The 24,824-nt window shown below is 37.5% G+C and overlaps 1 protein-coding gene across 11 annotated transcripts in view; it reads left to right on the plus strand.

Moving 5' to 3' along the window:
• Positions 1-24,824, plus strand: part of CEP295 (centrosomal protein 295) — a 61,281-nt gene that overhangs the window by 15,468 nt on the left and 20,989 nt on the right. For 8 of the 11 annotated variants that reach the window (XR_013442519.1, XM_078058691.1, XM_078058693.1 and 5 more), the window contains exons 6-14: positions 6,775-6,870; positions 12,356-12,496; positions 14,738-14,921; positions 15,345-15,512; positions 17,773-17,994; positions 21,674-21,766; positions 21,910-22,025; positions 24,137-24,274; positions 24,717-24,814. Coding sequence is in view for 10 of the 11 variants with exons in the window: in XM_078058691.1 (XP_077914817.1) it covers positions 6,775-6,870; positions 12,356-12,496; positions 14,738-14,921; positions 15,345-15,512; positions 17,773-17,994; positions 21,674-21,766; positions 21,910-22,025; positions 24,137-24,274; positions 24,717-24,814 (1,256 nt within the window). In the remaining variant the exon portion in view is untranslated. Of the gene's footprint in view, positions 1-6,774; positions 6,871-12,355; positions 12,497-14,737; positions 14,922-15,344; positions 15,513-17,772; positions 17,995-21,673; positions 21,767-21,909; positions 22,026-24,136; positions 24,275-24,716; positions 24,815-24,824 lie in introns of those variants that run through there. The other 3 variants (XM_078058692.1, XM_078058700.1, XM_078058696.1) reach the window with 3 other exon arrangements.

A 24,824-nucleotide genomic window follows, 5' to 3' on the forward strand; every position in this document is an offset into this window, starting at 1 on the left:
TTTTATAATTTCCATCTTTAGAGTCATATTCCATCCCTTCATCATATCAACCCTTATTTTTGTACATATATAAGTTTTTCTTTCTTTAAAATTTTGGGAGGGACTTTCTTTTAACAGACCAAAATACACCCAAAATCTAGTGTGTGGCACTGATCTATAATCCAGCCTGATCATATTTGATCACATTCTGGTTTTGTTTTGTTTTGTTTTGTTCTGCTTTTGTTTGTTTTTATCTTTATCTTTTTCTTTTTTCTTTTTTTCTTTCCTTTTGTTTTTTCTCTCTTTCCCTTTCTTTTCCCACTGCTTCAGGTCTTTTCTGATTTGTTTAGAGTATATTTTCTGGGGACGTTGTTACCCTGCTAGCATTTTGTTCTCTCATTAATCTGTTCTCCTCTGCACAAAATGACAAGAAGGAAAAAATCACCTCAACAAAAAGAACAAGAGGTAGTACCGACTGCCAGGGACCTACTCAATACGGACATTAGTACAATGTCAGATCTAGAGTTCAGAATCATCACTTTAAAGATACTAGCTGGGCTTGAAAAAAACATGGAAGTTATTAGAGAAACCCTTTCTGGAGAAGTAAAAGAACTAAAATCGAACCAAGTAGAAATCAAAAAGGCTATTAATGAGGTGCAATCAAATATGGGGGCGCTAACTGCTAGGATAAATGAGGCAGAAGAAAGAATCAGTGAGATAGAAGACCAAATGATGGAAAATAAAGAAGCTGAGAAAAAGAGAGATAAACAACTACTGGATCACGAGGGCAGAATTCGAGAGATAAACGATACCATAAGACGAAACAACATTAGAATAATTGGGATCCCAGAAGAAGAAGAAAGAGAGAGAGGTGCAGAAGGTATAATGGAGCAAATTATAGCAGAGAACTTCCCTAATTTGGGGAAGGAAACAGGCATCAAAATCCAGGAAGCACAGAGAACCCCTCTGAAAATCAATAAAATTAGGTCAACACCCCGACATCTAATAGTAAAACTTACGAGTCTCAGAGACAAAGAGAAAATCCTGAAAGCAGCTCGGGAGAAGAGATATGTAACCTACAATGGTAGAAACATTAGATTGGCAACAGACTTATCCACAGAGACCTGGCAGGCCAGAAAGGATTGGCAGGACATATTCAGAGCACTAAATGAGAAAAATATGCAGCCAAGAATACTATATCCAGCTAGGCTGTCATTGAAAATTGAAGGAGAAATAAAAAGCTTCCAGGACAAACAAAAACTAAAGGAATTTGCAAACATGAAACCAGCCCTACAACAAATACTGAAAGGGGTCCTCTAAGCAAAGAGAGAGCCTAAAAGCAACATAGACCAGAAAGGAACACAAACAATATACAGTAAGAGTCACTTTACAGGCAATACAATGGCACTGAACTCCTATCTTTCAATAGTTACCCTGAATGTAAATGGGCTAAATGCCCCAATCAAAAGACACAGGCTATCAGATTGGATTAAAAAACAAGACCCATCGATATGCTGTCTGCAAGAGACTCATTTTAGACCCAAAGACACCCCCAGATTGAAAGTGAGGGGGTGGAAAACCATTTACCATGCCAATGGACACCAAAAGAAAGCTGGGGTGGCAATCCTTATATCAGACAAATTAGATTTTAAACCAAAGACTGTAATAAGAGATGAGGAAGGACACTATATCCTACTTAAAGGGTCTATCCAACAAGAAGATCTAACAATTGTAAATATCTATGCCCCTAACATGGGAGCAGCCAATTATATAAGGCAATTAATAACAAAAGCAAAGAAACACATCGACAACAATACAATAATAGTGGGAGACTTTAACACCCCCCTCACTGAAATGGACAGATCGTCTAAGCAAAAGATCAACAAGGAAATAAAGACTTTAAATGACACACTGGACCAAATGGACTTCACAGACATATTCAGAACATTCCATCCCAAAGCAACGGAATACACATTCTTCTCTAGTGCCCATGGAACATTCTCCAGAATAGATCACATCCTAGGTCATAAATCAGGTCTCAGCCGGTACCAGAAGATTGGGATCATCCCCTGCCTATTTTCAGACCACAATGCTTTGAAACTAGAACTCAATCACAAGAGGAAAGTCAGAAAGAACTCAAATACATGGAGGCTAAAGAGCATCCTACTGAAGAATGAATGGGTCAACCAGGAAATTAAAGAAGAATTAAAAAAATTCATGGAAACCAATGAAAATGAAAACACAACTATTCAAAATCTTTGGGATACAGCAAAGGCAGTCCTAAGAGGAAAGTATATAGCAATACAAGCCTTTCTCAAGAAACAAGAAAGGTCTCAAGTACACAACCTAACCCTACACCTAAAGGAGCTGGAGAAAGAACAGCCAATAAAGCCTAAGTCCAGCAGGAGAAGAGAAATAATAAAGATCAGAGCAGAAATCAATGAAATAGAAACCAAAAGAACAGTAGAACAGATCAACGAAACTAGGAGCTGGTTCTTTGAAAGAATTAACAAGATTGATAAGCCCCTGGCCAGACTTATCAAAAAGAAAAGAGAAATGACCCAAATCAACAAAATCATGAATGAAAGAGGAGAAATCACAACCAACACCAAAGAAATACAAACAATTATAAGAACATATTATGAGCAACTCTATGCCAACAAATTAGATAACCTGGAAGTAATGGATGCATTCCTAGAGATGTATCAACTACCAAAACTGAACCAGGAAGAAATAGAACACCTGAACAGACCTATAACCACTAAGGAAATAGAAGCAGTCATCAAAAATCTCCCAAAACACAAAAGCCCAGGGCCAGATGGCTTCCCAGGGGAATTCTACCAAACATTTCAAGAAGAATTAATACCTATCCTTCTGAAACTGTTCCAAAAAATAGAAATGGAAGGAAAACTTCCAAACTCATTTTATGAGGCCAGCATTACCTTGATCCCAAAACCAGACAAAGACCCCATCAAAAAGGAGAATTACAGACCAATATCCCTGATGAACATGGATGCAAAAATTCTCACCAAAATACTAGCCAATAGGATCCAACAGTACATTAAAAGGATTATTCACCACGACCAAGTCGGATTTATCCCTGGGCTGCAAGGTTGGTTCAACATCCGCAAATCAATCAACGTGATACAATACATTAACAAAAGAAAAAACAAGAATCACATGATCCTCTCAATAGATGCAGAAAAAGCATTTGACAAAGTACAGCATCCTTTCTTGATCAAAACTCTTCAGAGTATAGGGATAGAGGGTACATACCTCAATATCATAAAAGCCATCTATGAAAAACCTACAGCGAATATCATTCTCAATGGGGAAAAACTGAGAGCTTTCCCCCTAAGGTCAGGAACGCGGCAGGGATGTCCACTATCACCACTGCTATTCAACATAGTATTGGAAGTCCTAGCCACAGCAATCAGACAACAAAAAGAAATCAAAGGCATCCAAATTGGCAAAGAAGAAGTCAAACTCTCACTCTTTGCAGATGATATGATACTTTATGTGGAAAATCCCAAAGACTCCACCCCAAAACTGCTAGAACTCATACAGGAATTCAGTCAAGTGGCAGGATATAAAATCAATGCACAGAAGTCAGTGGCATTCCTATACACCAACAACAAGTCAGAAGAAAGAGAAATTAAGGAGTCGATCCCATTTACAATTGCACCCAAAACCATAAGATACCTAGGAATAAATCTAACCAAAGAGGCAAAGGATCTGTACTCAGAAAACTATAAAATACTCATGAAAGAAATTGAGGAAGACACAAAGAAATGGAAAAACGTTCCATGCTCATGGATTGGAAGAACAAATATTGTGAAGATGTCAATGCTACCTAGAGCAATCTACACATTCAATGCAATCCCCATCAAAATACCATCCACTTTCTTCAAAGAAATGGAACAAATAATCCTAAAATTTGTATGGAACCAGAAAAGACCCCGCATAGCCAGAGGAATGTTGAAAAAGAAAAGCAAAGCTGGCGGCATCACAATTCCAGACTTCCAGCTCTACTACAAAGCTGTCATCATCAAGACAGTATGGTACTGGCACAAAAACAGACACATAGATCAATGGAACAGAATAGAGAGCCCAGAAATGGACCCTCAACTCTATGGTCAACTAATCTTTGACAAAGCAGGAAAGAATGTCCAATGGAAAAAAGACAGTCTCTTCAACAAATGGTGTTGGGAAAATTGGACAGCCACATGCAGAAGAATGAAACTGGACCATTTCCTTACACCACACACAAAAATAGACTCCAAATGGTTGAAAGACCTCAATGTGAGACAGGAGTCCATCAAAATCCTAAAGGAGAACACAGGCAGCAACCTCTTCGACCTCAGCCGCAGCAACTTCTTCCTAGAAACATCGCCAAAGGCAAGGGAAGCAAGGGCAAAAATGAACTATTGGGACTTCATCAAGATAAAAAGCTTTTGCAAAGCAAAGGAAACAGTCAACAAAACCAAAAGACAACTGACAGAATGGGAGAAGATATTTGCAAATGACATATCAGATAAAGGGCTAGTATCCAAAATCTATAAAGAACTTCTTAACACCCAAAGAACAAATGATCCAATCAAGAAATGGGCAGAAGACATGAACAGACATTTTTCCAAAGAAGACATCCAAATGGCCAACAGACACATGAAAAAGTGCTCAACATTGCTCGGCATCAGGGAAATCCAAATCAAAACCTCAATGAGATACCACCTCACACCAGTCAGAATGGCTAAAATTAACAAGTCAGGAAATGACAGATGTTGGCGGGGATGCGGAGAAAGGGGAACCCTCCTACACTGTTGGTGGGAATGCAAGCTGGTGCAGCCACTCTGGAAAACAGTATGGAGGTTCCTCAAAAAGTTGAAAATAGAGCTACCATATGATCTAGCAATTGCACTCCTGGGTATTTACCCCAAAGATACAAAAGTAGGGACCCGAAAGGCTACGTGCACCCCGATGTTTATAGCAGCAATGTCCACAATAGCCAAACTGTGGAAAGAGCCAAGATGTCCATCAACAGATGAATGGATAAAGAAGATGTGGTATATATATACAATGGAATATTATGCAGCCATCAAAAGGAATGAGATCTTGCCATTTGCAACGACGTGGATGGAACTGGAGGGTATTATGCTGAGCGAAATAAGTCAAACAGAGAAAGACATGTATCATATGACCTCACTGATATGAGGAATTCTTAATCTCAGGAAACAAACTGAGGGTGGCTGGAGTGGGGGGTGGGGTGGGAGGGATGGGGTGACTGGGTGATGGACACTGGGGAGGGTATGTGTTCTGGTAAGCGCTGTGAATTGTGCAGGACTGTTGAATCTCAGATCTGTACCTCTGAAACAAATAATGCAATATATGTTAAGAAAGAAAAAAAGAAGAAGAATGTAGCAGGAGGGGAAGAATGAAGGGGGGGAAATCGGAGGGGGAGAAGAACCATGAGAGACGATGGACTCTGAAAAACAAACTGAGGGTTCTAGAGGGGAGGGGGTTGGGAGGATGGGTTAGCCTGGTGATGGGTATTGAGGAGGGCACGTTCTGCATGGAGCACTGGGTGTTATGCACAAACAATGAATCATGGAACACTATATCTAAAACTAATGATGTAATGTATGGGGATTAACATAACAATAAAAAAATTAAAAAAAAAAAAAAAGGCAAGCAGTGTTTTATCCATGAAGCATTTTGATTACCTTTATTGTAATTCGTAATGTTCCTACCAAGCCAAGGTCACATATTTACATAAAGCAAATAAAACATGTGTAAGTGCAAATATGAATGATGTGCAAATGTGTAGCTGTACTTTTTTCCCCAACTTTTTATTACAAAAATTTTCAAAATACAGAGAAGTTAAAAGGAAAATAGTGAATAGTTGTTTATATCTATACATGTGTATAGATTTCAAATAGTTGTATGTACAAATGTATACATTTGAATGTAAGTTGTGGAGATGACATTTCATCCTGAATACTTCATTACGCTTCTTATAAGAATTAAGGACCTTCTCTTATGCAGCCACAGTATCACATTAAGGAAATTAACATTGATTTCTTAATACCACTTAATACACAGTCCGTAATCAAGATTCTCCAGTTGTCCCTAAATTGTTTTATTTTACAACTTCTTTTTTAAACCGGGATCCAGTCGGGCTTCACCCGTTGCTTCTGCTTGTTTTGTCTTACTCTCTCTCGGAATTATCTCACGCAACCTGGGTCAACTTTTTTATTTCAGACTTTTTGAAGAGACTAGTTTCTCATATTCTGTATTTGTCTCATTTGGTTATGGTGGTGACTACAAGAGATCTCTATCATAAAGGTCTATTTTTCTCTTTTCAATTACCTAGTAATCTGGGAGGTGATACTTTGGCACCAGACAGGTATCTATCATCCTTCTACATTTATTCATTGTCCTACTTCTGTTTGAAAAAAGAAAAGACAACTTTCTCATCACTTGGCGTGCACTAGCATAACGAAGTGATCAAACTTAGAATCCATAATAGGAGAGCAGCTTGCCACTCTGTGCCTCCTGCTGTGGTGTAGTAAACTATACAGCATCCCCGAGTTAGTATTCTTGCCTAAGTATACTCTAGCTTTTAAACCTACATTCCAGGTAATGGAAATACAGCCCACGTAGAGAAAAATGAATAAGGATAACTGATTAAAAACAAAATTACTTTTTTTTATTGGGTCCAGTTTTTTTTGGGGGGTGTCCAGCTTTAATTGAAAATACTGTTAACCTAATACTCCATTGTCTGTGTTCCTTTTTCAGAACATTGAACTAAAGAGAACTTCTAATGTGAAAACTGGTAGATCCACCTATCATCATCTTTGCACTTTTGTGAATAGAGAGATGGACACAAAGCAGGTGATTGACTTATTGTTGTTCATAATCCGCACTTTGTTTCTCTATTCATTGAAGTGAGTTATATCTGTACATATTCTCTATGAAAAATTTGGAACTATACACATAATCATAAACTATAGGAAAAACAACTACAATTCCATCACCTAAAAGTAATGTGATTAATACATTAATGAATTCATTGTAGCCTTTATATATAAACATATGCACACTTTTCAAAACAATTTTTTATAGACAATAGTTCATCATAGATTTAACTATTGTTCTTTTGTTCATTTCTTTTTGTTTCTGTAAATAATGCAAACATAATCTTGTACATTTTTGTCTACAACTCTGAGGTATGTTTAGAGTAGACTCCTAGAAGAGAAATTACTGGTTCCAAACTATGTAACATTTGATACAATCGTTAAATTGGATATGGATCATTAAATTGCTTTGTAAAAAGTATCAGCAACTTATGAGAATGACCATCTTATCATACCTTTCTCCATTCCCTTGTATGGATGATTATGGTTTAGAAATTGTTGCCAGTCTCAAGAGTGATAAATGATAATCCTTGTTATTGAAATTGCTATTTCTTTGTAACTGGATTTTAATTTCTTTTCATGTTGGATATATTTGGCTCCTGGGAAAACAGACTTTCTCAATATAGCTTTCCTGTGGAGTTTAGATCACAGCAAATACACATTTTGGTTACCTGCTTAATGGCAGTTGTTAAAATCACTATTCATCAAGACCTAAGATGAGTATTCTCATTGTAGAATTAACTTCCAAGAAATAAGAATAAATCTTGATTTGTTTAAAATCATAAATTATTATTACAACTTGAATATTACTATAACAAAAAACAATAACTTCAGTCTGTAGCTAACTTGTTTTTGTGGTTACTACATTACATTTTGCAGTGCTAAATAGTTCTCTCTCAAGTAATATTGATGAAGAAAAATGTGTGTTTACCTAGCTATAGTATAGGGTACCACTGATAGTCTTACAGTAAGTTATTAAACTTTTCTCTTTGATCGTAACTAAAAGACCTCTCTCCTCTTCAGTTTCTGGCTTGAAGATTGGATCAGTAGTATAATGCGGTTTTATAAAAACAGTCCCACAAACTGAAGCATTCTGATATTTTCTTTATTTGCTACTTTATACCATCACTTGAGAAAAATCTGTCTCTTTTAAACGTTGTGGAGCAATGTGTTTGGTTTTCCAGATAATAAAATTACCTCAGACTTTTCATCTGCATCTAAGCTTATATCACATGCACAATAATTTAGCATCTTTTCTGGAGTAGAATGATAGGATCTTTACAGCAGGAATCATGCAAAAAATACTTGCCCTCTCGGCATACGTGGTTGGTGATTTCTTTTTTTTATTTTTTTAAAGATTTTATTTATTTATTTGACAGAGAGAGAGACAGCGAGAGAGGGAACACAAGCAGGGGGAGTGGGGGAGGGAGAAGCAGGCTTCCTGCTGAGCAGGAGCCCGATGCGGGGCTCGATCCCAGGACCCTGGGATCATGACCTGAGCCGAAGGCAGATGCTTAACAACTGAGCCACCCAGGCGCCCCCATGGTAATTTTTTTAGCAGCTTTCTGCAAATAAATTATTTTCATGTGTTCAGTCAGCCTTTTTAACATGTACGAGTGCTATCATATTTTGCTTGAATCCTGATAAAGTAGTTCTAAAATCTCTTACATGTCATAAAATTTGTATTTGGCTGAAGAATAATCGGTCAGTCTACTATATCCCCACTTAGAGCCAGTTCTTCTCTGAATTATGTTCAGCCACGCTTACTTTCTATGCACACAACTAATAGAACATGCTTGCAATTTCTAAGTTATTCATGGCCTTCATTGTGTTTGTTCCTTTGTCAACGATAGTTGCATAGCATTTGTTTAAAATGGATTTTTTTTTTTGTCCTAGAAGTATTTTTCCTTTCTTTTTTTTTTAAAGATCTTATTTATTTATTTGACACAGAGAGAGAGAGCACACGTGGGCACACAGGCACAGGGAACAGCAGGCAGAGAGAGGGAGGAGAAGCAGGCTTCCCGCTGAGCAAGGAGCCCGATGCAGGGCTCGATCCCAGGACCCTGGGATCATGACCTGAGCTGAAGGCAGATGCTTAACCGACTGAGCCACCCAGGTGCCCCTAGGAGTATTTTTCTAATCCAGTCCACTGTACTGTTTGTTGTGAGACCCAGCAAAATAGACAAGTAAAGCAGAAACTTTAGACAAGTAAAGCAGAAACTCTGCTGTCAAAAAGATTTCTGTCCAAATGTCTGATGTACAAGATGCAGAAATAGCATATTTAATAATAACTTACTGTTTCATGCACTGCAGAGTATAATTCATGGAAAAGTTTTTAGAAACGTTTTCTAAAAATTTTTGCTTGGGATTCACAGTTTTTGCAATATTCCTATACCTTCTGAATTTAACTATTAAAAATGTAATCTAACAATTATTTCGACCAGATTTTTGTATAAATTTTTAGTGTCATTAACACAAATCTATAAAGGATTGTTTTCCTAAAAATTCTTGTAAAATCTTGTTTTGAGGTTTCGGCAGTGACTCTAACCCTTATTTTCTTCATATCCTTTATATACCTCATTGTGTTTGGACTGAGTATGTTTATTGTGAGTGTTGTATATTTTAAAGTTTTTCCTTCCCTTAAAATTTTGGTTTAGCAAAATTGACATTCTGCTATTAATTCACCCTCAAATGATATGACGAATTTCCAAACAATTTTTTTCTTAAAAATATCATGGCCTAAGTGCAGTGAAATATTGTTCCTAAAAGTTATTTCATTTAATTTTATGCATTTTAATTCCCTAAATAAATGTTTTGGAGACTACAGTATTGATTTAATCTAGCTTTTGTTGTTCTGCCTGGTTTTATGTAGATTTGTATAAATATTTATTGGCTCAAAACGGATATAATATTGAAAGTGTTGACGTGGTCTGCTTGCTCCCAAACCCAATGTCTCTAATTTAGCCTCCAGATCAGGGGTCATAAGGTACTGTCTGACACAGCAACAAAGCATCTATAGAACCAATCAAGAGAAAGGGTTCTACTTGTCCAGGCCTTCTTGGACAACCAAAGGACTGGCAGCTGGGGTTTATCTTTTCCCTTCTGAAGGCTCGAGGGTTACAGCTTTATAGATAAGGTCAGTCCTGATCATAAACTTGTGTACATTTGCACAAAACAGTAGAGTTAACCTATCCCTCCTTGCCTTAAATCCCTGGTGCTCACCTCTTTTCCATGCTAATAAGTGCCCTTTGCGGTATGTCGTCCCCCCTCCCAATAGGGTATTTTCCTCTGCGTTAAAAACCTGTTCAGGCAGATATCCTTTCTCTTCATTGATTTTCTTAATTACACCCCGGAAACTGCTGCTGCTTCTGTTATCTTGATATTTTTAAGCCAAATCTCTTTCTAAAATTATCAAAGCGTCCTTTGCTTGCTTTAAATTCTCCAGCTTTAGATCTTTCACCTTCCTTTTGCTTTAAGACTTTCTTTTTCTTGGGTGCCTGGGTGTCTCAGATGGTTAGGCGTCTGCCTTCGGCTCAGGTCATGATCCCAGGGTCCTGGGATCGAGCCCCGCATCGGGCTCCTTCCTGCGCGGGAAGCCTGCTCTTCCTTTCTCTGTCTCTCATTAATAAATAAATAAAATCCTTAAAAAAAAAAAAAGACTTCCTTTTTCTTGAATCATATTAGAGTTGGTAGGTTATGTCTTTTCTTGTAGCAATTCTGCACCTACAGAAAAGCTGCATTTTCAATATGAGATAAAAGTTATTTTGCAAAAAGTGCAAAGTTTTCATGCCTGCTGTTGTAGCTGCAGCGATAGCTTTATAAATTCCCTTTTCTTTTTTTACAACTTCCTCACACTGGATTCATGGCAGGCAACTGCAGCTGCAGACCACAACCCACAGTGTATATCAAGCAGTGCAACTTTTTCTTGTAACATCATGACTTGTCTCTGCTTCTTGGGAGCACTTCCAGTATCACTAGTGGTACTTTGTATGGGCCCCATGATGTTATTCAGAGTTTACGGTATTACTCTCATAAACACAATGAAAAATACACAAGAACCACAAGATAGTCACTTTTTTTTTTTTTAAAGGTTTTATTTATTTGACAGAGAGAAAGACAGCCAAAGAAGCAACACAAGCGGGGTGATGGGAGAGGGAGAAGCAGGCTTCCCGCGGAGCAGGGAGCCTGATGCGGGGCTCGATCCCAGGACCCTGGGATCATGACCTGAGCCGAAGGCAGACGCTTAATGACTGAGCCACCCAGGCGCCCCGACAATCATTTTTTGCCACCATATACAATTTACTGGAGAGTTGAATTGCTCACGCAGAAATGATTAGTGTCACACAGTGTTTTAAGCAGATATAACACTTGAGCTCACTGCGATAGCAACAGGATATGGCTAAAAATTACAGATCCTGTACTACAGTTAATTTTATGCAGTTATGACTTAAATACTGAATCTTTATGTTTACATTTCTCTTGACTGTGAATGCCTTCCATGTTTGGTCTATAAGTGCTTGTGTAAGTTTTGATAAATTTTAACTTTATATAAGAGATTTTTATGTATTTATGGCAGTAAATGATAAAATAGACTAGTACCTTACGTATATTTTATGCATTCATGGCATATCTAACTTTTCTTAATTTTTCAGTATTTCCAGGCTACATGATTCATCTGCTAGTTTTTTCAGATATTTGCAAATCTCCAAAATATTTTCCGATATGTTTATTGGAATAAACCCATGTTTAAGTGGACTTGCACAGTTTAAATCTGTTAAGGGTCAACTATGGTAGCTTTCATAATCATCATTATTTCACCTAAGAATTTTGACATATAAAATAACATAAGGAGATGTTTACTTAAAGTTACATTTGGAATGCTTACCCATACTTAAAAGTGAACATTCAGGCGTAATAGTAAATCCGGGTAATGTGCCCTTCCCCCACTTACTTGCTATTGTTAGCTTGGTGAGATGATAGCTGACTGAACAATCACATAATCATTGATTATGTACAAGTTTTAGGAAGTCAGAAATTATATTAAACTAGTTCAGTGATTTGGCCTTCCTGAGGTTGAAGTCAAGCAGCAGATGTTGACTGAAAACCAAAGACAAATCTCAGTGCTTCCCTAAATGACCTTTGCTGTCTGTGGCTTCTTAACTACTGGCGTTGTGAGTGCTTACAACACTGTTGTTTTACTGGAATTTCTTAACAAAACAACGATGGAGAAATGTGTGGGTAAGAATAGTGTGATCTGGTTTAAAATGAACCAACTTGCTAAACTTTCACTAACAATTTGATATTTTTCATATATACATGTGCTTGGTAATTGTGGGCATTTAAAAATACAACTCTTCTTATTTAATTTTATATAAGTAGGAAAACATGATTTTAAGGTTGTTTTTTAGTTATCACTTTATTTCACAATTTCTAAAATTGTCTGAAATGTTATTAATTGCTAGCCAGATCCTCATTTGGCTGCTGAAGAAGAAGCTAAAAGATTGGAAGAACGACAAAAACAAGCAGCACAGGAGAGAATGGAACAGTGTGAAAAGGCTCATGTTCGGGGTTTCCAAGCAATGAAAAAGATCCATTTGGCTCAAGTAAGAATTCTGGCTGGGACCGCTGCTGGTAGACGGACTGAAAGACTAGGACTAACTGATTAGTATAAATGGTTTCAAAGTACAGAGGTATGAAGAATGGGAAAATAACAGTCTTTGATTCACGTCATTTCAAGTTTCCCGACTTTTACCTCCTGTTTGAAATTCAGGTTGGGTGCAGCAATTCTCAGGGTATATTGCTGTCTAAAAGTTTTTGTAATGATGAATTTATTAAAAGTTTAATATTTTCATCAGCCAGAAATGGCCTGAAAAGAAATTAATCACTTTTCTTATTTAATGAATTGCATTTGTACTCTGCAAATTTTAGGATTCTGTTTATTAAATATTTACTGAGCAAAGCACTTGTTGGCTTTGCAGAGTATTGATTCAAAGGTAGAGTCATGATCCTGGCTATCAGGGAGCTTTGAAAAATTGTCATAGAGCCATATGATACGTATTATGAAAATTGGCTTTATAATTTTAGCTTCTGTCACGCTTATTCAGTGAGTGTTTATCCTGAAACATAGCATAAAAATGATTCATTTTTGAAGTCAGACCATTTCTTCTGTATTTGACTAATGCATCTGGATGTTTCAAACACTCATGTGAAGAGTGAGTTTTTAATTTCTGTGGGAATTAAAGGTCTTAAAGTTCGTTGGTATAATTTTAACTGATTTATAAATGACCTTCCTTAAATTTTTAGATTTTATAAACTGGGAGTAAGTTATGATTAAAATAACTGATTGTCTGAATTATTACCAGTAATTCTCATTTAAGATTTAAACTGATAGAAAAAAGTGTGAAAAGCAATTATAAACTGAACGCATTCTTCCATAAATCAGAGTGTTTAGTGGTTAAGAAGGTGGACTCCACAGTCCGCCTGGAATTTTCTCCCTTCTTCACTGCTTAGCTGGTTGACCTCAGCAAGTTACCTAGCATCTCTGAATTCTGTTTTATTGTCTGTTTTGTGAGGATTAAATGAGTTTAGTAAAGCCCTTAGAATTGTGCCTGGAACTTACAGGCTCACAGCAAATGTCAGTGGTGATGGTAGTTGTTATTATAAAATAATTCAAATAGAATAATATGCCATACTTTCAGTGAGCCAGAAATCAGATATTCAGATAATGTTGAAGTTAATTTAGTGAAATTGTTTGAATCTTAATATAAAAGAAATGAATTTATAAAACTTCATATAAGAATAAGTAGTGTTTATATTATCATTTGGCAAACACTATTACACGGGCTCTCTGCCTTTTGACTTAGTGTCTCTTACGTGAGAATGGTCATCAAAACGTGCAATCTCACCACTGGTAGAGGATTTCCTTTTCCCCGGGGGAGCCTTTTTGCTGCAGACCCCATTGTGCCTTGGGATCTTATTTCCTGCTAGAGTCTGTTGTAACTAGTATTTGGCCTCTACCTGCTTCTCCAATACTATCTTTTCTCCTTGTGCATACCCTTTCTACCCATACCCTAGAGCAGTGTATTCTCCCCGAATGCCCCGTACCTTCATCTCCATACCTCTGTGCTCCAGCTACTATTTCTTACTTGTACTCCTTCTCCTTCACCCACTTCTATCTGGCTAAATCCTCAACTAAGGGGATGAGAGGTCTTCCCTTATCCTTCCTCACTGTCCTTCACCACCAAAATGTAGTTAGATAACCTCGCTAAAACACTGTACTTAAACTTTCATATTAGCCAGACCTTTTAAGGTTAAAGAAGTACATTCAGAACCCCTTTCATCATGGGGATTTGTGAGCGTGTGCAGTAATAAGAAATATCTGTTAAGCCAGTCACTCTGGATCGTGGTCCTTACCCGGGACTGTTAACGTACATCCTGCTGGCTGCAGGGAGAACTGGAACAAAGTACACTGCAGGAGCCACGGCAGCTCATAGAGACTGTCACTTCACAGCCATCCTGAGAAAGGAGATCTGTAACCAGCAGACAATTTGGAAACTTTGTGGCCGACCTGTCCTTCCGTAATGCTAACATAATACTAATTACCTGCATGTTGATCTCTAGGCTAGGAGTGAGATTGTGTTCCTAGCATCTCACGTGGTACCTGGCTTTCAATAAATGTCTTTGAATGAACAGTTATGTCTTTTTGTGGCAGAACACAGGGAAGGGGCAGGGAGAAAACTCCAGGCCTTGTTCCTCATGATTTCTCCACTTTTCCCTTCCTGTTAATGTCACTGTCTAAAGTCTGTGACCGAACTGTTGTTGATTAAGTCCCTCTGTTCTTGAAGACTCAGGAGAAACTAATGAAAGAACTCAAACAGCTCCAACAAGAGGACCTGGCACGTAGGAGACAGACTGTAGCGCAGATGCCACCGCAACTAGCTGAGCTTCCGTACAAACGCAGTGAAATGAAAGAAGACTGGCAGAGAGAGCTGGAATTTGCCTTTGAAGACATGTACAATGCAGACAGGAGTAAGACTCTTTCACTTGCCATAAGCTTTCAGCAGTGCTTCTAAGTGTTTTGCTGGGGGAATACATTTGTATTGACAAAGCAGTTTTTATGTTGGGATGAGTTCTCGGTTTGAAAGTGGCCCTCATATTTTAGACTTAGAAATGATAATGGCCTTTCATGGGACGCCTGGGTGGCTCAGTCGGTTAAGCATCTGCCTTCAGCTCAGGTCATGATCCCGGGGTCCTGGGATTGAGCCCTGCATCGGGTTCCTTGCTCAGCGGGGAGCCTGCTTCTCCCTCTGCCTCTGCCCCTGCTTGTGCTCACTGTCTCTCTCTCTGACAAATAAATAAAATCCTAAAAAACAAATGGCCTTTAAAATTTTATGCTCAAGTTCTTTTTAGTCATTTCAGAATGGAAACCTATCTCTCTCTTTCTTTACTGAGAAGTGAAAGGAAACCTGATTTTGCACCTCGAACCAGAAACTTTGCCCACTGTGACTGATCAGATTCAAGATGAAGAACTGGACCTTTCAATGGAACAAGAAAGTGTAGGAGAAACTGAAAACATTCCAGTGACAGAAGCTGAAACAATATGTTCTAGTGAAGCAGACGGTAAAAACAACTTCTGAGCTGAATATTACCATATTTCATAGAAAAAAAATGCTAGTAATTTGCCAACAGGAAAATCTGGTCTAATTTTAGTGCAAACAAATGACTAATACTAATGGGAGTGATGGAAGAAAGAAGCCATGTTTTTAGATTTTCCATCATTAAAGATCCTTTTCATATACATAGGAGGAAAGTCATTTTGTTCACATGTACATATAGTCTGAAGATTTTTAGGTTATTTAAGTTAGATGCCCAATTCTGAATTTCTTTGAAGGCTCAGCATTATCTTTAGACTTCCATCAAATCAGCAAAGATCCTGCTATGTTAATTACTGCTAAGTACTTCATGAACAATAATGAGTAACACAAACTTCAATCTCTCTTCTAAACTTCACCTCTCTCCCCACCATTCTTAATTCTTTCACTTGGCTGTCTCATAGCTACTTAAAGCTCCCTGTCTGACTATACATTTAAACCTCCCTTGCGTACTGAAACCTTGTCTTCATGTTAGTGAATGATACCACAGTCTGTAATTGTCTTAAGCCAGACCAGTAACATTACCTGTAACACCTCCCCCTTTACTTCACGTCTCCTTAGAGACCAAGTTCTCTTTATTTTGATCTCTCCCCCTCCCCTGCTACCTACGAATACTGCCTTTGTTCAAAACCACTCAAGCTTTCTTATAAATCTTTATCCTGTACTGTGGATAGGTAGCCCTTTGAGGTTCCAACTCTATGTGGGTCTCCTGTTCGACGCCTCGGGTGAGACTCCTATTAGACTCTAGGTTCTATCCCTGTCTCCTATGTCCACACTGCCGTCTAACAGTGTGAGGTTACTGTGGTTTGTCAGAAACATCAGAAGATGGGTTTAAGGTTCACTTCCTTCCAGAATTCCCAGTTATACTTTCTTTCTAGCCTCTGAAGAATCTTTGATTTCCTTACCAGATCAGCAGTGCCTTTAAGGAAGATAGTTTTACTGTTTCATCCAGCGTTTTCAGTTTTTTAATTGGGAGTATTATTCAGATCTCTAGTTTGTCAGAATTGTGATTCTTGCCTTATCCAAAGGGACAGTTACTTTTCAGCTCCTGCTAATCCCATTTGGAATTGCTCAATGTTGCCAGCTCTCTTGATTTTTCAAAAGAATGTAGGAATCCCATTGATTCAAAAAATCCTTTTTTTTAAAATATTGGCAACAAATTTAATTTCTTAAATATGAGTGCGTCACAGACTAATGATGATTGAAAGAAGCCAGGCAGAAAAGAATACCTAAATATAATTCCATATTTATGAAGTTAAACAGACAAAACTAATCTGGTCTTGAGATTAGAACAGTGGTTATCTTTAGGGGTGTACTGAGTGGGAAGGGGCATGAGGGAGCTTTCTAGGTGCTCGTAATGTTCTACATAATGATCTGGATGGTGTTACATAGATACATGTAAAACTCTGAGCTCTACTCTTAGCTTTTGTGTGCTTTATTGTTTGTAAGTTAAAATTAAAAAGTTTTTAAAAAAGTATGTCAGGCAAAACTGCAGTTTGCCAGTTTTCAACTTTAATGGATTTCTTAAATTTTATTCCTTGATTAAGCCAGAGAACCATGTATTTACAGCACAGTTTTGTCCCCTTAGAGAATTGTTTGCACTATGCTGAGTTTTGGTGTTATACCACCAACCCATAGGCAAGAATGTTTGGGGAAATAACTGAAGAATTTTCTTTTTAACTGAAAGGGATCTCTTTATGCAGATAGGCGGGAAAAATTTTCTCCAGATAGTACCAGGAATAATTTGGGAGCACCTGATTGGCTTTTAAGGTTATAACTAGTAACGTTTTCCTGTGTAGCTTACTAAGAAGTACAGACCCATATTTGGGACCCTTCTCTAGGATAGAGTATAAAGTCTTACAGAACATTTTGAATGCTAATCTCACACAGGTTAATTATGTGATATACATTCTGTCATCATTTAGCAAGCAGAATAAACCTCTCCGTGATAAATTTTAAGCTTAAAATCGGTGTTGCATGCATATTGTTGGAAAATAGTTGAATTTTGGTGCCTTTATTTAAATTTAAATTGAAAATTATTCCTGGTTATAAAATTGCAATTGGGGTCAAATATAATTGTACGTGCTGTTAAATTATAAATGAAAAATATGGAGGAATATAAAGTTGTGCTTTTATCTTAACTAGTGTTTGTGCGGTTGCTAAGTAAAATGGAATAATTTGCTTGGTATATAACAGGTCCTGAGTAAGTTTTTTTTCTTTTCTTTTAGTTCCCTTGGCAATGAAGACCCACCAGGTCCCTTCAAAAATTCTTTTTAAAAAATTATTAAATAAGATCCGAAGCCAAAAATCTCTCTGGACAATTAAATCCACATCTGAGGATGAAAGTGAAGTGATTACAACTCTTAGTGAAACTGAGAGTAAAGCACCAACAGTCGAATCAGGAGCAACTGTTGGTGAAGAAAGAACATCATCTTCTGGGCAGGAACAAGGTGGTTCTCTCCAAGAGTCTCATTTTGTAGCACACAGATCCTTTCTAAGTTGTTCAAAAATATGCTCATTCCTGAAACATCAAAGAATAGTGGTCAAAAGGAAGAAAATGCTTAAGGCCAATAATGCTGCTACTTCAAGGCAGTAAATGTTAAAAACCTTCATGAACCTTCTTCCAGACACACTTTAACGTAGTAGTATTATTTATACATGGTTGACCCTTGAAAAATGGGTTTGAACTGCATGGGTCCAATTATATGCTTGGTTTTTTTGCATAAACAGAAGATTTTTTGAAGGTTGTGACAGTTTGAAAAAACAAACTGCACAGCCTAAAGTTACAGAAAAAATTAGAAAGTTAGGTATTTTAAGAATATAGTATGTAATACATACAAGATACAAAATATGTGTTAATCAACTGAGTATGTTATTGGTAAGGCTCCCAGCCAACGTAGGCTATTAGTAAAGTTTTTGGAGAGTCAGAAGTTGTAAGTGTGGGGTTTGGCTTCTAACTCTGGCATTGTTCAGGGGTCAGCCGTATATATTAGTAATAGTCCAATGTAACTGATGAATCAAAATTAACCAGTTTGTTATTGTTAAAACATTTAGCCAGTTTCTAATTTTTCTTGTTATTTTTTTGTGCTATTGTGAGCATCCTTTTAGTAGTCTTTGCGTACATCTTTATTTCCTTAGGAACAACTCTTGAAAGAATTCCTGAATCAAAGAATATGAACAGGTTAACAGCTTTTGAATACATTGTATTGTGTGTTTATTTCACATTGCCACCAGAAATTTGGTTTCTTTGTCACTCTTAAAGAAGTTTTTTTTTGGTAGATGAAAGGCTGTGAAATAAATTTCCAGGAGTTACAAAGGTCAAGCCAGAGCATTATGTGGAGTCACAGACTAACAGATGAGTCGTGATGATGTAATTCCTCTTCCGTTTTTTTTTTTCTTAGAGTTTTATCTTCTGTATTTTTTAAAAAACATGATTGGATTTGTATGGAAGTATTTTGCTGCCAGACTTCTGAAAGAAGTGACATACAGTCTATGTCTAGATTTTGGACTTTATCCTAAGTACAACAGGAGATCGGGAACTAATTTCTTCACTTGACCTCTTGACACCACCCTCTCAGTTTTCCTACCTTAGTGGCTCCTTTTTTATTTCTTTTGCTGCTGTTCTCATCTCTACAACCACTAGTCATTGCTCCCAGAGCTTGTTTCTCAGATCCTTTCACACTCCCTGCTTGAATGCTATTGTCATGACTTTACATTATCATCTTTATTCTGATGACATCTGTCTTTCTAGCCTTGACCTCTCCTTTGAACTCCACTCATTTACTTAAATGTCTATTTGACATCTTATAATCACATCTTAAACTCTTCCGAAAGTGAACTCTTAATATCCCTTCTCACCCTCCCCTTGCTTTTCCTACATGCTTCCACATTTCAGTAAGTGGCAATGAAATTCTGTCGCTCAAGTTGAAAAGCTTGGCGTTCTGGTTCCCATTCTTTATATCCTACATCCAAATTATTGCCAGTCCTGTTGGTCTCACTTCCAAAACCTATCCACACTCCAGCCAGTTCTCACCACCTACCATCCTAGTTTAGGCTATGTTTCTTGTCCATTGTAAATTCTTGGCATTGGCCTCCTAACTGGTCTGTCTTCAGATTTTGCACCCTGTTACGATCTAGTCCCAGAATCTTCTTAAAACACAAATCACCTCTAGTCATTCCTCAGGGAAGGCTTCCAACAACTACCCAATTCATTCGGTTAAAACCAAAGTACTTACAGTGGCGTCAAAGCCTTGTATAATACATACACATATATACCCCTCTCCCACCATTTCTTTCACCCTCACTTTCTCTAACTTCATTTTCTCCCACACCTCCCTCCCAAACTACTCACCGTAGGCACTGGCTTCCTGGCTGTTCCTCGAACATAGCAAACATGACTTACGTGGCCTTTGCAAATTGCTGGTCTTTTTGGCTGGGGGGGAGCTCTTGGATATTTCTGTGCCTCACTCACTTCCTTCAGATACTTGCTGAGACATGGCTTTCTCAGCGAGGCCTTCTCTGTTTACTCTATGTAAAATGGCAAGTTTTGGGGCGCCTGGGTGGCTCAGTCTTTAAGCTTCTGCCTTTGGCTCGGGTCGTGGTCCCGGGATCCTGGGATCGAGCCCCACATCGGGCTCCCTGCTCAGAGGGAAGCCTGCTTCTCCCTCTGCCTCTCTCGCTGTGTCTCTCTCTGTCAAATAAATAAAATCTTTAAAAAAATAATAAAATGGCAGGTTTCTACACTCCTCCTCCTCCTATAGCCTTCACTCCCTATCCCCTTTACCCTGCTTTTTCTCCATAGCTCTTACCTTCACTCCTTCCGTTGCTCTTACCAGCACCTCCTGGACCATAAATTTATTTCCTTGGTTTATTTGCTTCTTGACCCTTTCTCCACCCTGTACATCCTTCAGTTCCATTGAAGAGAGGAACTAGGTTTTCCTCATTGCTGTATCCCCAGGGCAAGACCAGTGCCTTGAACATAAAAGATGCTCAATTAGTATTTGCTGGATTGAGTAGCTTAAAACAAGAGTGGTTTGGAAGTCAGATGTAGATATGATATTTAAAGCCATGGGCATAGAAGAACTCTTTTAGGAGAAAGAATTTGGTGAGAAGAGGTCTTATGAGACCATTTGAGGGACTCCAGCATTTATAAGATGACTAAAGAAGGGGCAGACAGCAAAGGTGGTAAAAAGGAGTGGCCGACAAAGTAGGAGAGAGTGTGGTTTTAGAATTCAGTAAAAGGAGGCTCTTTCATCTTCAATCCATAACCACGTTATTTTTTAAAAGGCTCTGTATGAGTTGGCTTTCTTCAGCATAATCTTGCTTCATTCATTCTCCCGTTTGTCTGACTACATCTCCTATTCATTCCTACCTCCCCACCTTCTTTACCTGGCTGATTCCTTCTTACCCTTCAGATGTCTGCCTAAATGTCATTTCCTAAGACAAATCTCACCTGAGCCCCTAGTCTAATTTAGAGTCTCCTGTAATACTCTACTGCATAATCCTTTCTTTCTCTTATATAGCACTTACCAGTTACTAATTTTGTAATTTTTTCTTAGGATGATTAATGTTTCTGTCCCCCCACTTGCCCTGTAAAACCTCCTTTAGGCCTTTTTAAAATTTGCCACTGTATCCCCAGCATGCAGCACATAAGTAGGAGCTGTATAAATGAGTGAGTGAATGAATGAATGCTTGATGCAGAGTTTCTGACTACCCTGATATGGTCCAAGAAACTGCTTTAACTTCCTTCTCCGTTCTGATTTCAGAAATAAGAAAAATCCTATCTAAAAATGGCAGGGATACATTCCTTAAGCTTCTCTTTAAACTTAGGTGTCTTGCTTTGTCTATCCTTCTTTGCTTTTTCCTGGTGTTTGAAACTGTCAGTAAACCTTTTTAATCAGTTCTTCATTTTTTTCCTTTTGGTTCACAATTTTAGTCTCCCATCTGTCTTCTGGTACTAGGCTCAAGTTTAATGGATAAAATATGCAGTCATCTGGAACATGACTGGATCTTAACTAAATATGACAGATGGACCAAAATTGAATTGTTAATCCAAATGCAGGTTTTTGTTACTTTGTTCAGATTTAGGCTTACAGTGATAATATGTTCCTAATAATATATCTACTACAGTTGCTGAGAGTGATACTCTAACAGTTGACTCTGGACCACTTACTAGTGAAGAGAAACCACTTTCATTGGATACAGACTCTGAAAAGGAACAAGGTATTTCTTTTTTATCACATTCTCAAATTAAAGTTGCTCAACTTAACATTTTTTTCCTAATAAAATTACATATGTGGTAAATGAATAAAGAGAATTATAGCGTTGTCAGAATTCTAAATTATTGAAACTAATTTTTGTTTTAGGGATTCTCTTAGAAATAAAGGAGCCTCAGCCTATCACAGCTGTAGCTCAGAGTTCAGTTCTACTTCATCCTCAAGAAGAAGCAGCCAGAATTAGAATGGCAGCAAGGCAGAAACAGGTAATCTGAAATTTTTATTTTTAGAGGTTTCTTTCTTCCCCTAGGTTCTATAATTTTGTGTGATCAATGAAATTTGTCTTACTGTCTGGCTGCTTTTGATACTATTTCTTCTGTCTTGTTTTATTCATTCAGCTGATAGAAGATACTTCATCTTTGCTTGTACTACTCATTTGACCCTTACTGCATTCTGTTTTGTATTTAATACTTTTGTTAAAGACAGAGACTGTCTTTTTTGAAAATTCTATTTACTTTACAGTTTCTGGTGCAATGCTTTGTACATAGTAAGTGTTCAATAAATATTTGTTGAGTTCAGCTAGGCTTTATAACCTCAAAAGTTTTTTTGAAAAATAGTATTTCAGAAGAAAAATTGTTAATTCAACCTCCTTAACTCTAATTTTGGTCCCATTTGCTTTAATACAAGATTTTTTTTTAACACAAATTTCCTTGAAAGATGTTAATTGTCACTAAGCTAGTTTATAGTCATAGTTTTTATGAAAATACAGCTGGGAAGAATTCTGTAAACCAGTATTTCTTCTCAGATGAGTGTTTTCTAATCAGTATTCTAAAGCAGTATTGTCCAATAGAGCTTTCTCTGGTTATGGAAATGTTCCATATCTGTGTCCTGTTATGGTACCTCCTAGCTGCATGGGCTATTGAATACTTGAAATATGACTAGTATAACTGAGTAACTGAATTTTCAGTTTTATTTTAATTCATTTAAATTTTAAGAGTCGCATGTAGCTAGTAACTATTGTATTGATAGTGTAGTTCTAGAGGTACTACAGAACTGTAAATGGTCTAAGTTCAGTGGCTCCCATGAGTGAGGGGAAAGTAGGGAAGATGCAGACAAGAACTCAGCTGTAGCCACTCTTGCTTGATTAGGAATAGGTAAAATACCAGATTGAGACATTTTTTATTTTGAAAACAAGATCATTCTTCATTATCTGTAGCAGAAGTGTTCCTCTTCATAAAACTTCCCATATATTCCTTGTTCTACTTATTCAGTAAATATTTATGTGTCTGCTGCTTCAACATCGATGGAATCTGGGAACATGCTAACTGAAAGAAGGCGGTCACATAAGAGCACATATTGTATAATTTTATTTATTTTAATATCCAGAATAGGCAAGTACTTAGAGACAGCAAGTAGATTAATAATTGATAAGGTTGAGTCTGGTGGAAGGATGAGGGGAAAGCAGGAAAGAGGAATGGCTGCTAGTGTGTATGGGGTTTCTTCTTGGGGTACTGAAAAAGTCCTAAAATTAGTTTGTGGTAATGTTTGCACAACCCTGTGAATATATAAAAAGGCTGAAGTAAATACTTTGAATGGGTGAATTTTATGGTATGTGAAATATTTCTCAATAAAGCTTTAGAAAAAGTTTAAAAATATATATATTTATGTGTTATGTGTGTTCTAGGGACTGTAGTAGGTACTGGATTTAGCACACGACCAGTCAGACTAGTCCCTGTCCTTAGGAAGCGTGGAGCTCCTCTGACATGTTCTAATTATTTGGATCTCTGTGTGTGTGTGTGTGTGTGTGTGTGTGTGTGTGTGTGTGTGTGTGTGTTGGTGTAATACTAGAGTTTATGTGTCAGCCCTCTGCCGTTGTCTTCCCGTCTGTTTCACACCTGACAGAAGACACAGAATGTTGCTCATGTATTATTTGGCCTCTAGATAACTGCACTCCTTTATGGGTATGCCTAAGAAGTCAAATTATTTGTGAGGCCTTGATATTTAATTTCTTCAGTCATTTTTCTTGCTGAGAACACTGTAAATTTAAAGATGCAAACACAGAATTTGGCTGAGCATCATTTGCTGCTTCTCTGGAGGTGGGTCTTGAGTGGTGAGCAAGGTTTCACCGTGCTCCCACAGGAAGTGGGGACAGTTAATGTGTTTATTTTTTCCTTCCCTGTCTTTTTCTCCTTCCCCCTTTCCCATCTCACCCTCTTCCTCCTTCTGGCAGGGGCAGTAACAGATAAAACATTACCACTTTCTTCTCAGGTAACTGGTATTCTTGGTGATGAGATCGGTTTCTTGTCAATGTAATTCATATAAACTTTTCTTTTGTCTGAGTTTGTTGTTAATAGATAGTAGTATTTTTGTTACTTAGATAATGGAAATAGAAGAGCAGAAGCAAAAGCAGTTGGAATTACTTGAACAAATTGAACAACAGAAGTTAAGATTAGAAACTGATTGCTTCAAGGCTCAGCTGGAAGAAGAAAAAAGGCAAAGAACACAGCAGACTGGGGTAGGATGCAGGAAATCTCATCCCTGCATAGATTGCTGGGGGATAAGAAAATATGAGCAGTCGTAGCATTCAGGAAAGTAAAATGCATTTCTAATTTTTATTTGGTAATTTTTTTCTTTTAACACTGTGTGTGCATATATAGGTAGATATAGATACATGTATATATGAGCTTATACAAACCTAATGGCTTTCATCTTTCAGTTTCTAAAGGGTACCAGTATATGTGACCTTGATTTATAAATAATGTGTGTGTTGAGCTCTTGGACTTGGCACTAAAGGAGAATGGTGGATTACTTCATTTCTTAATAATGGAAGTGCCAGTCTTTTTTATGAAAAATAAAGCTGTATGAAAGTTTACAGTTGTAGAACTTCAGTTTATATAAAATACTTTAGTTCTTGTTTCTGGATTTGCCTTTTAATTAGTAGCTTTGTCTTTTATTAGGTTGGCACTGCTCCAGCACCATACAGTGTAACTTCTGATGAAGATAATCATAGGCAGATGATTCGTAACTATCAACATCAGCTTTTACAGCAGAACAGGTATTAGCTA

Source organism: Halichoerus grypus, chromosome 11, assembly GCF_964656455.1.
Source record: "Halichoerus grypus chromosome 11, mHalGry1.hap1.1, whole genome shotgun sequence".
NCBI lineage: Eukaryota > Metazoa > Chordata > Mammalia > Carnivora > Phocidae > Halichoerus > Halichoerus grypus.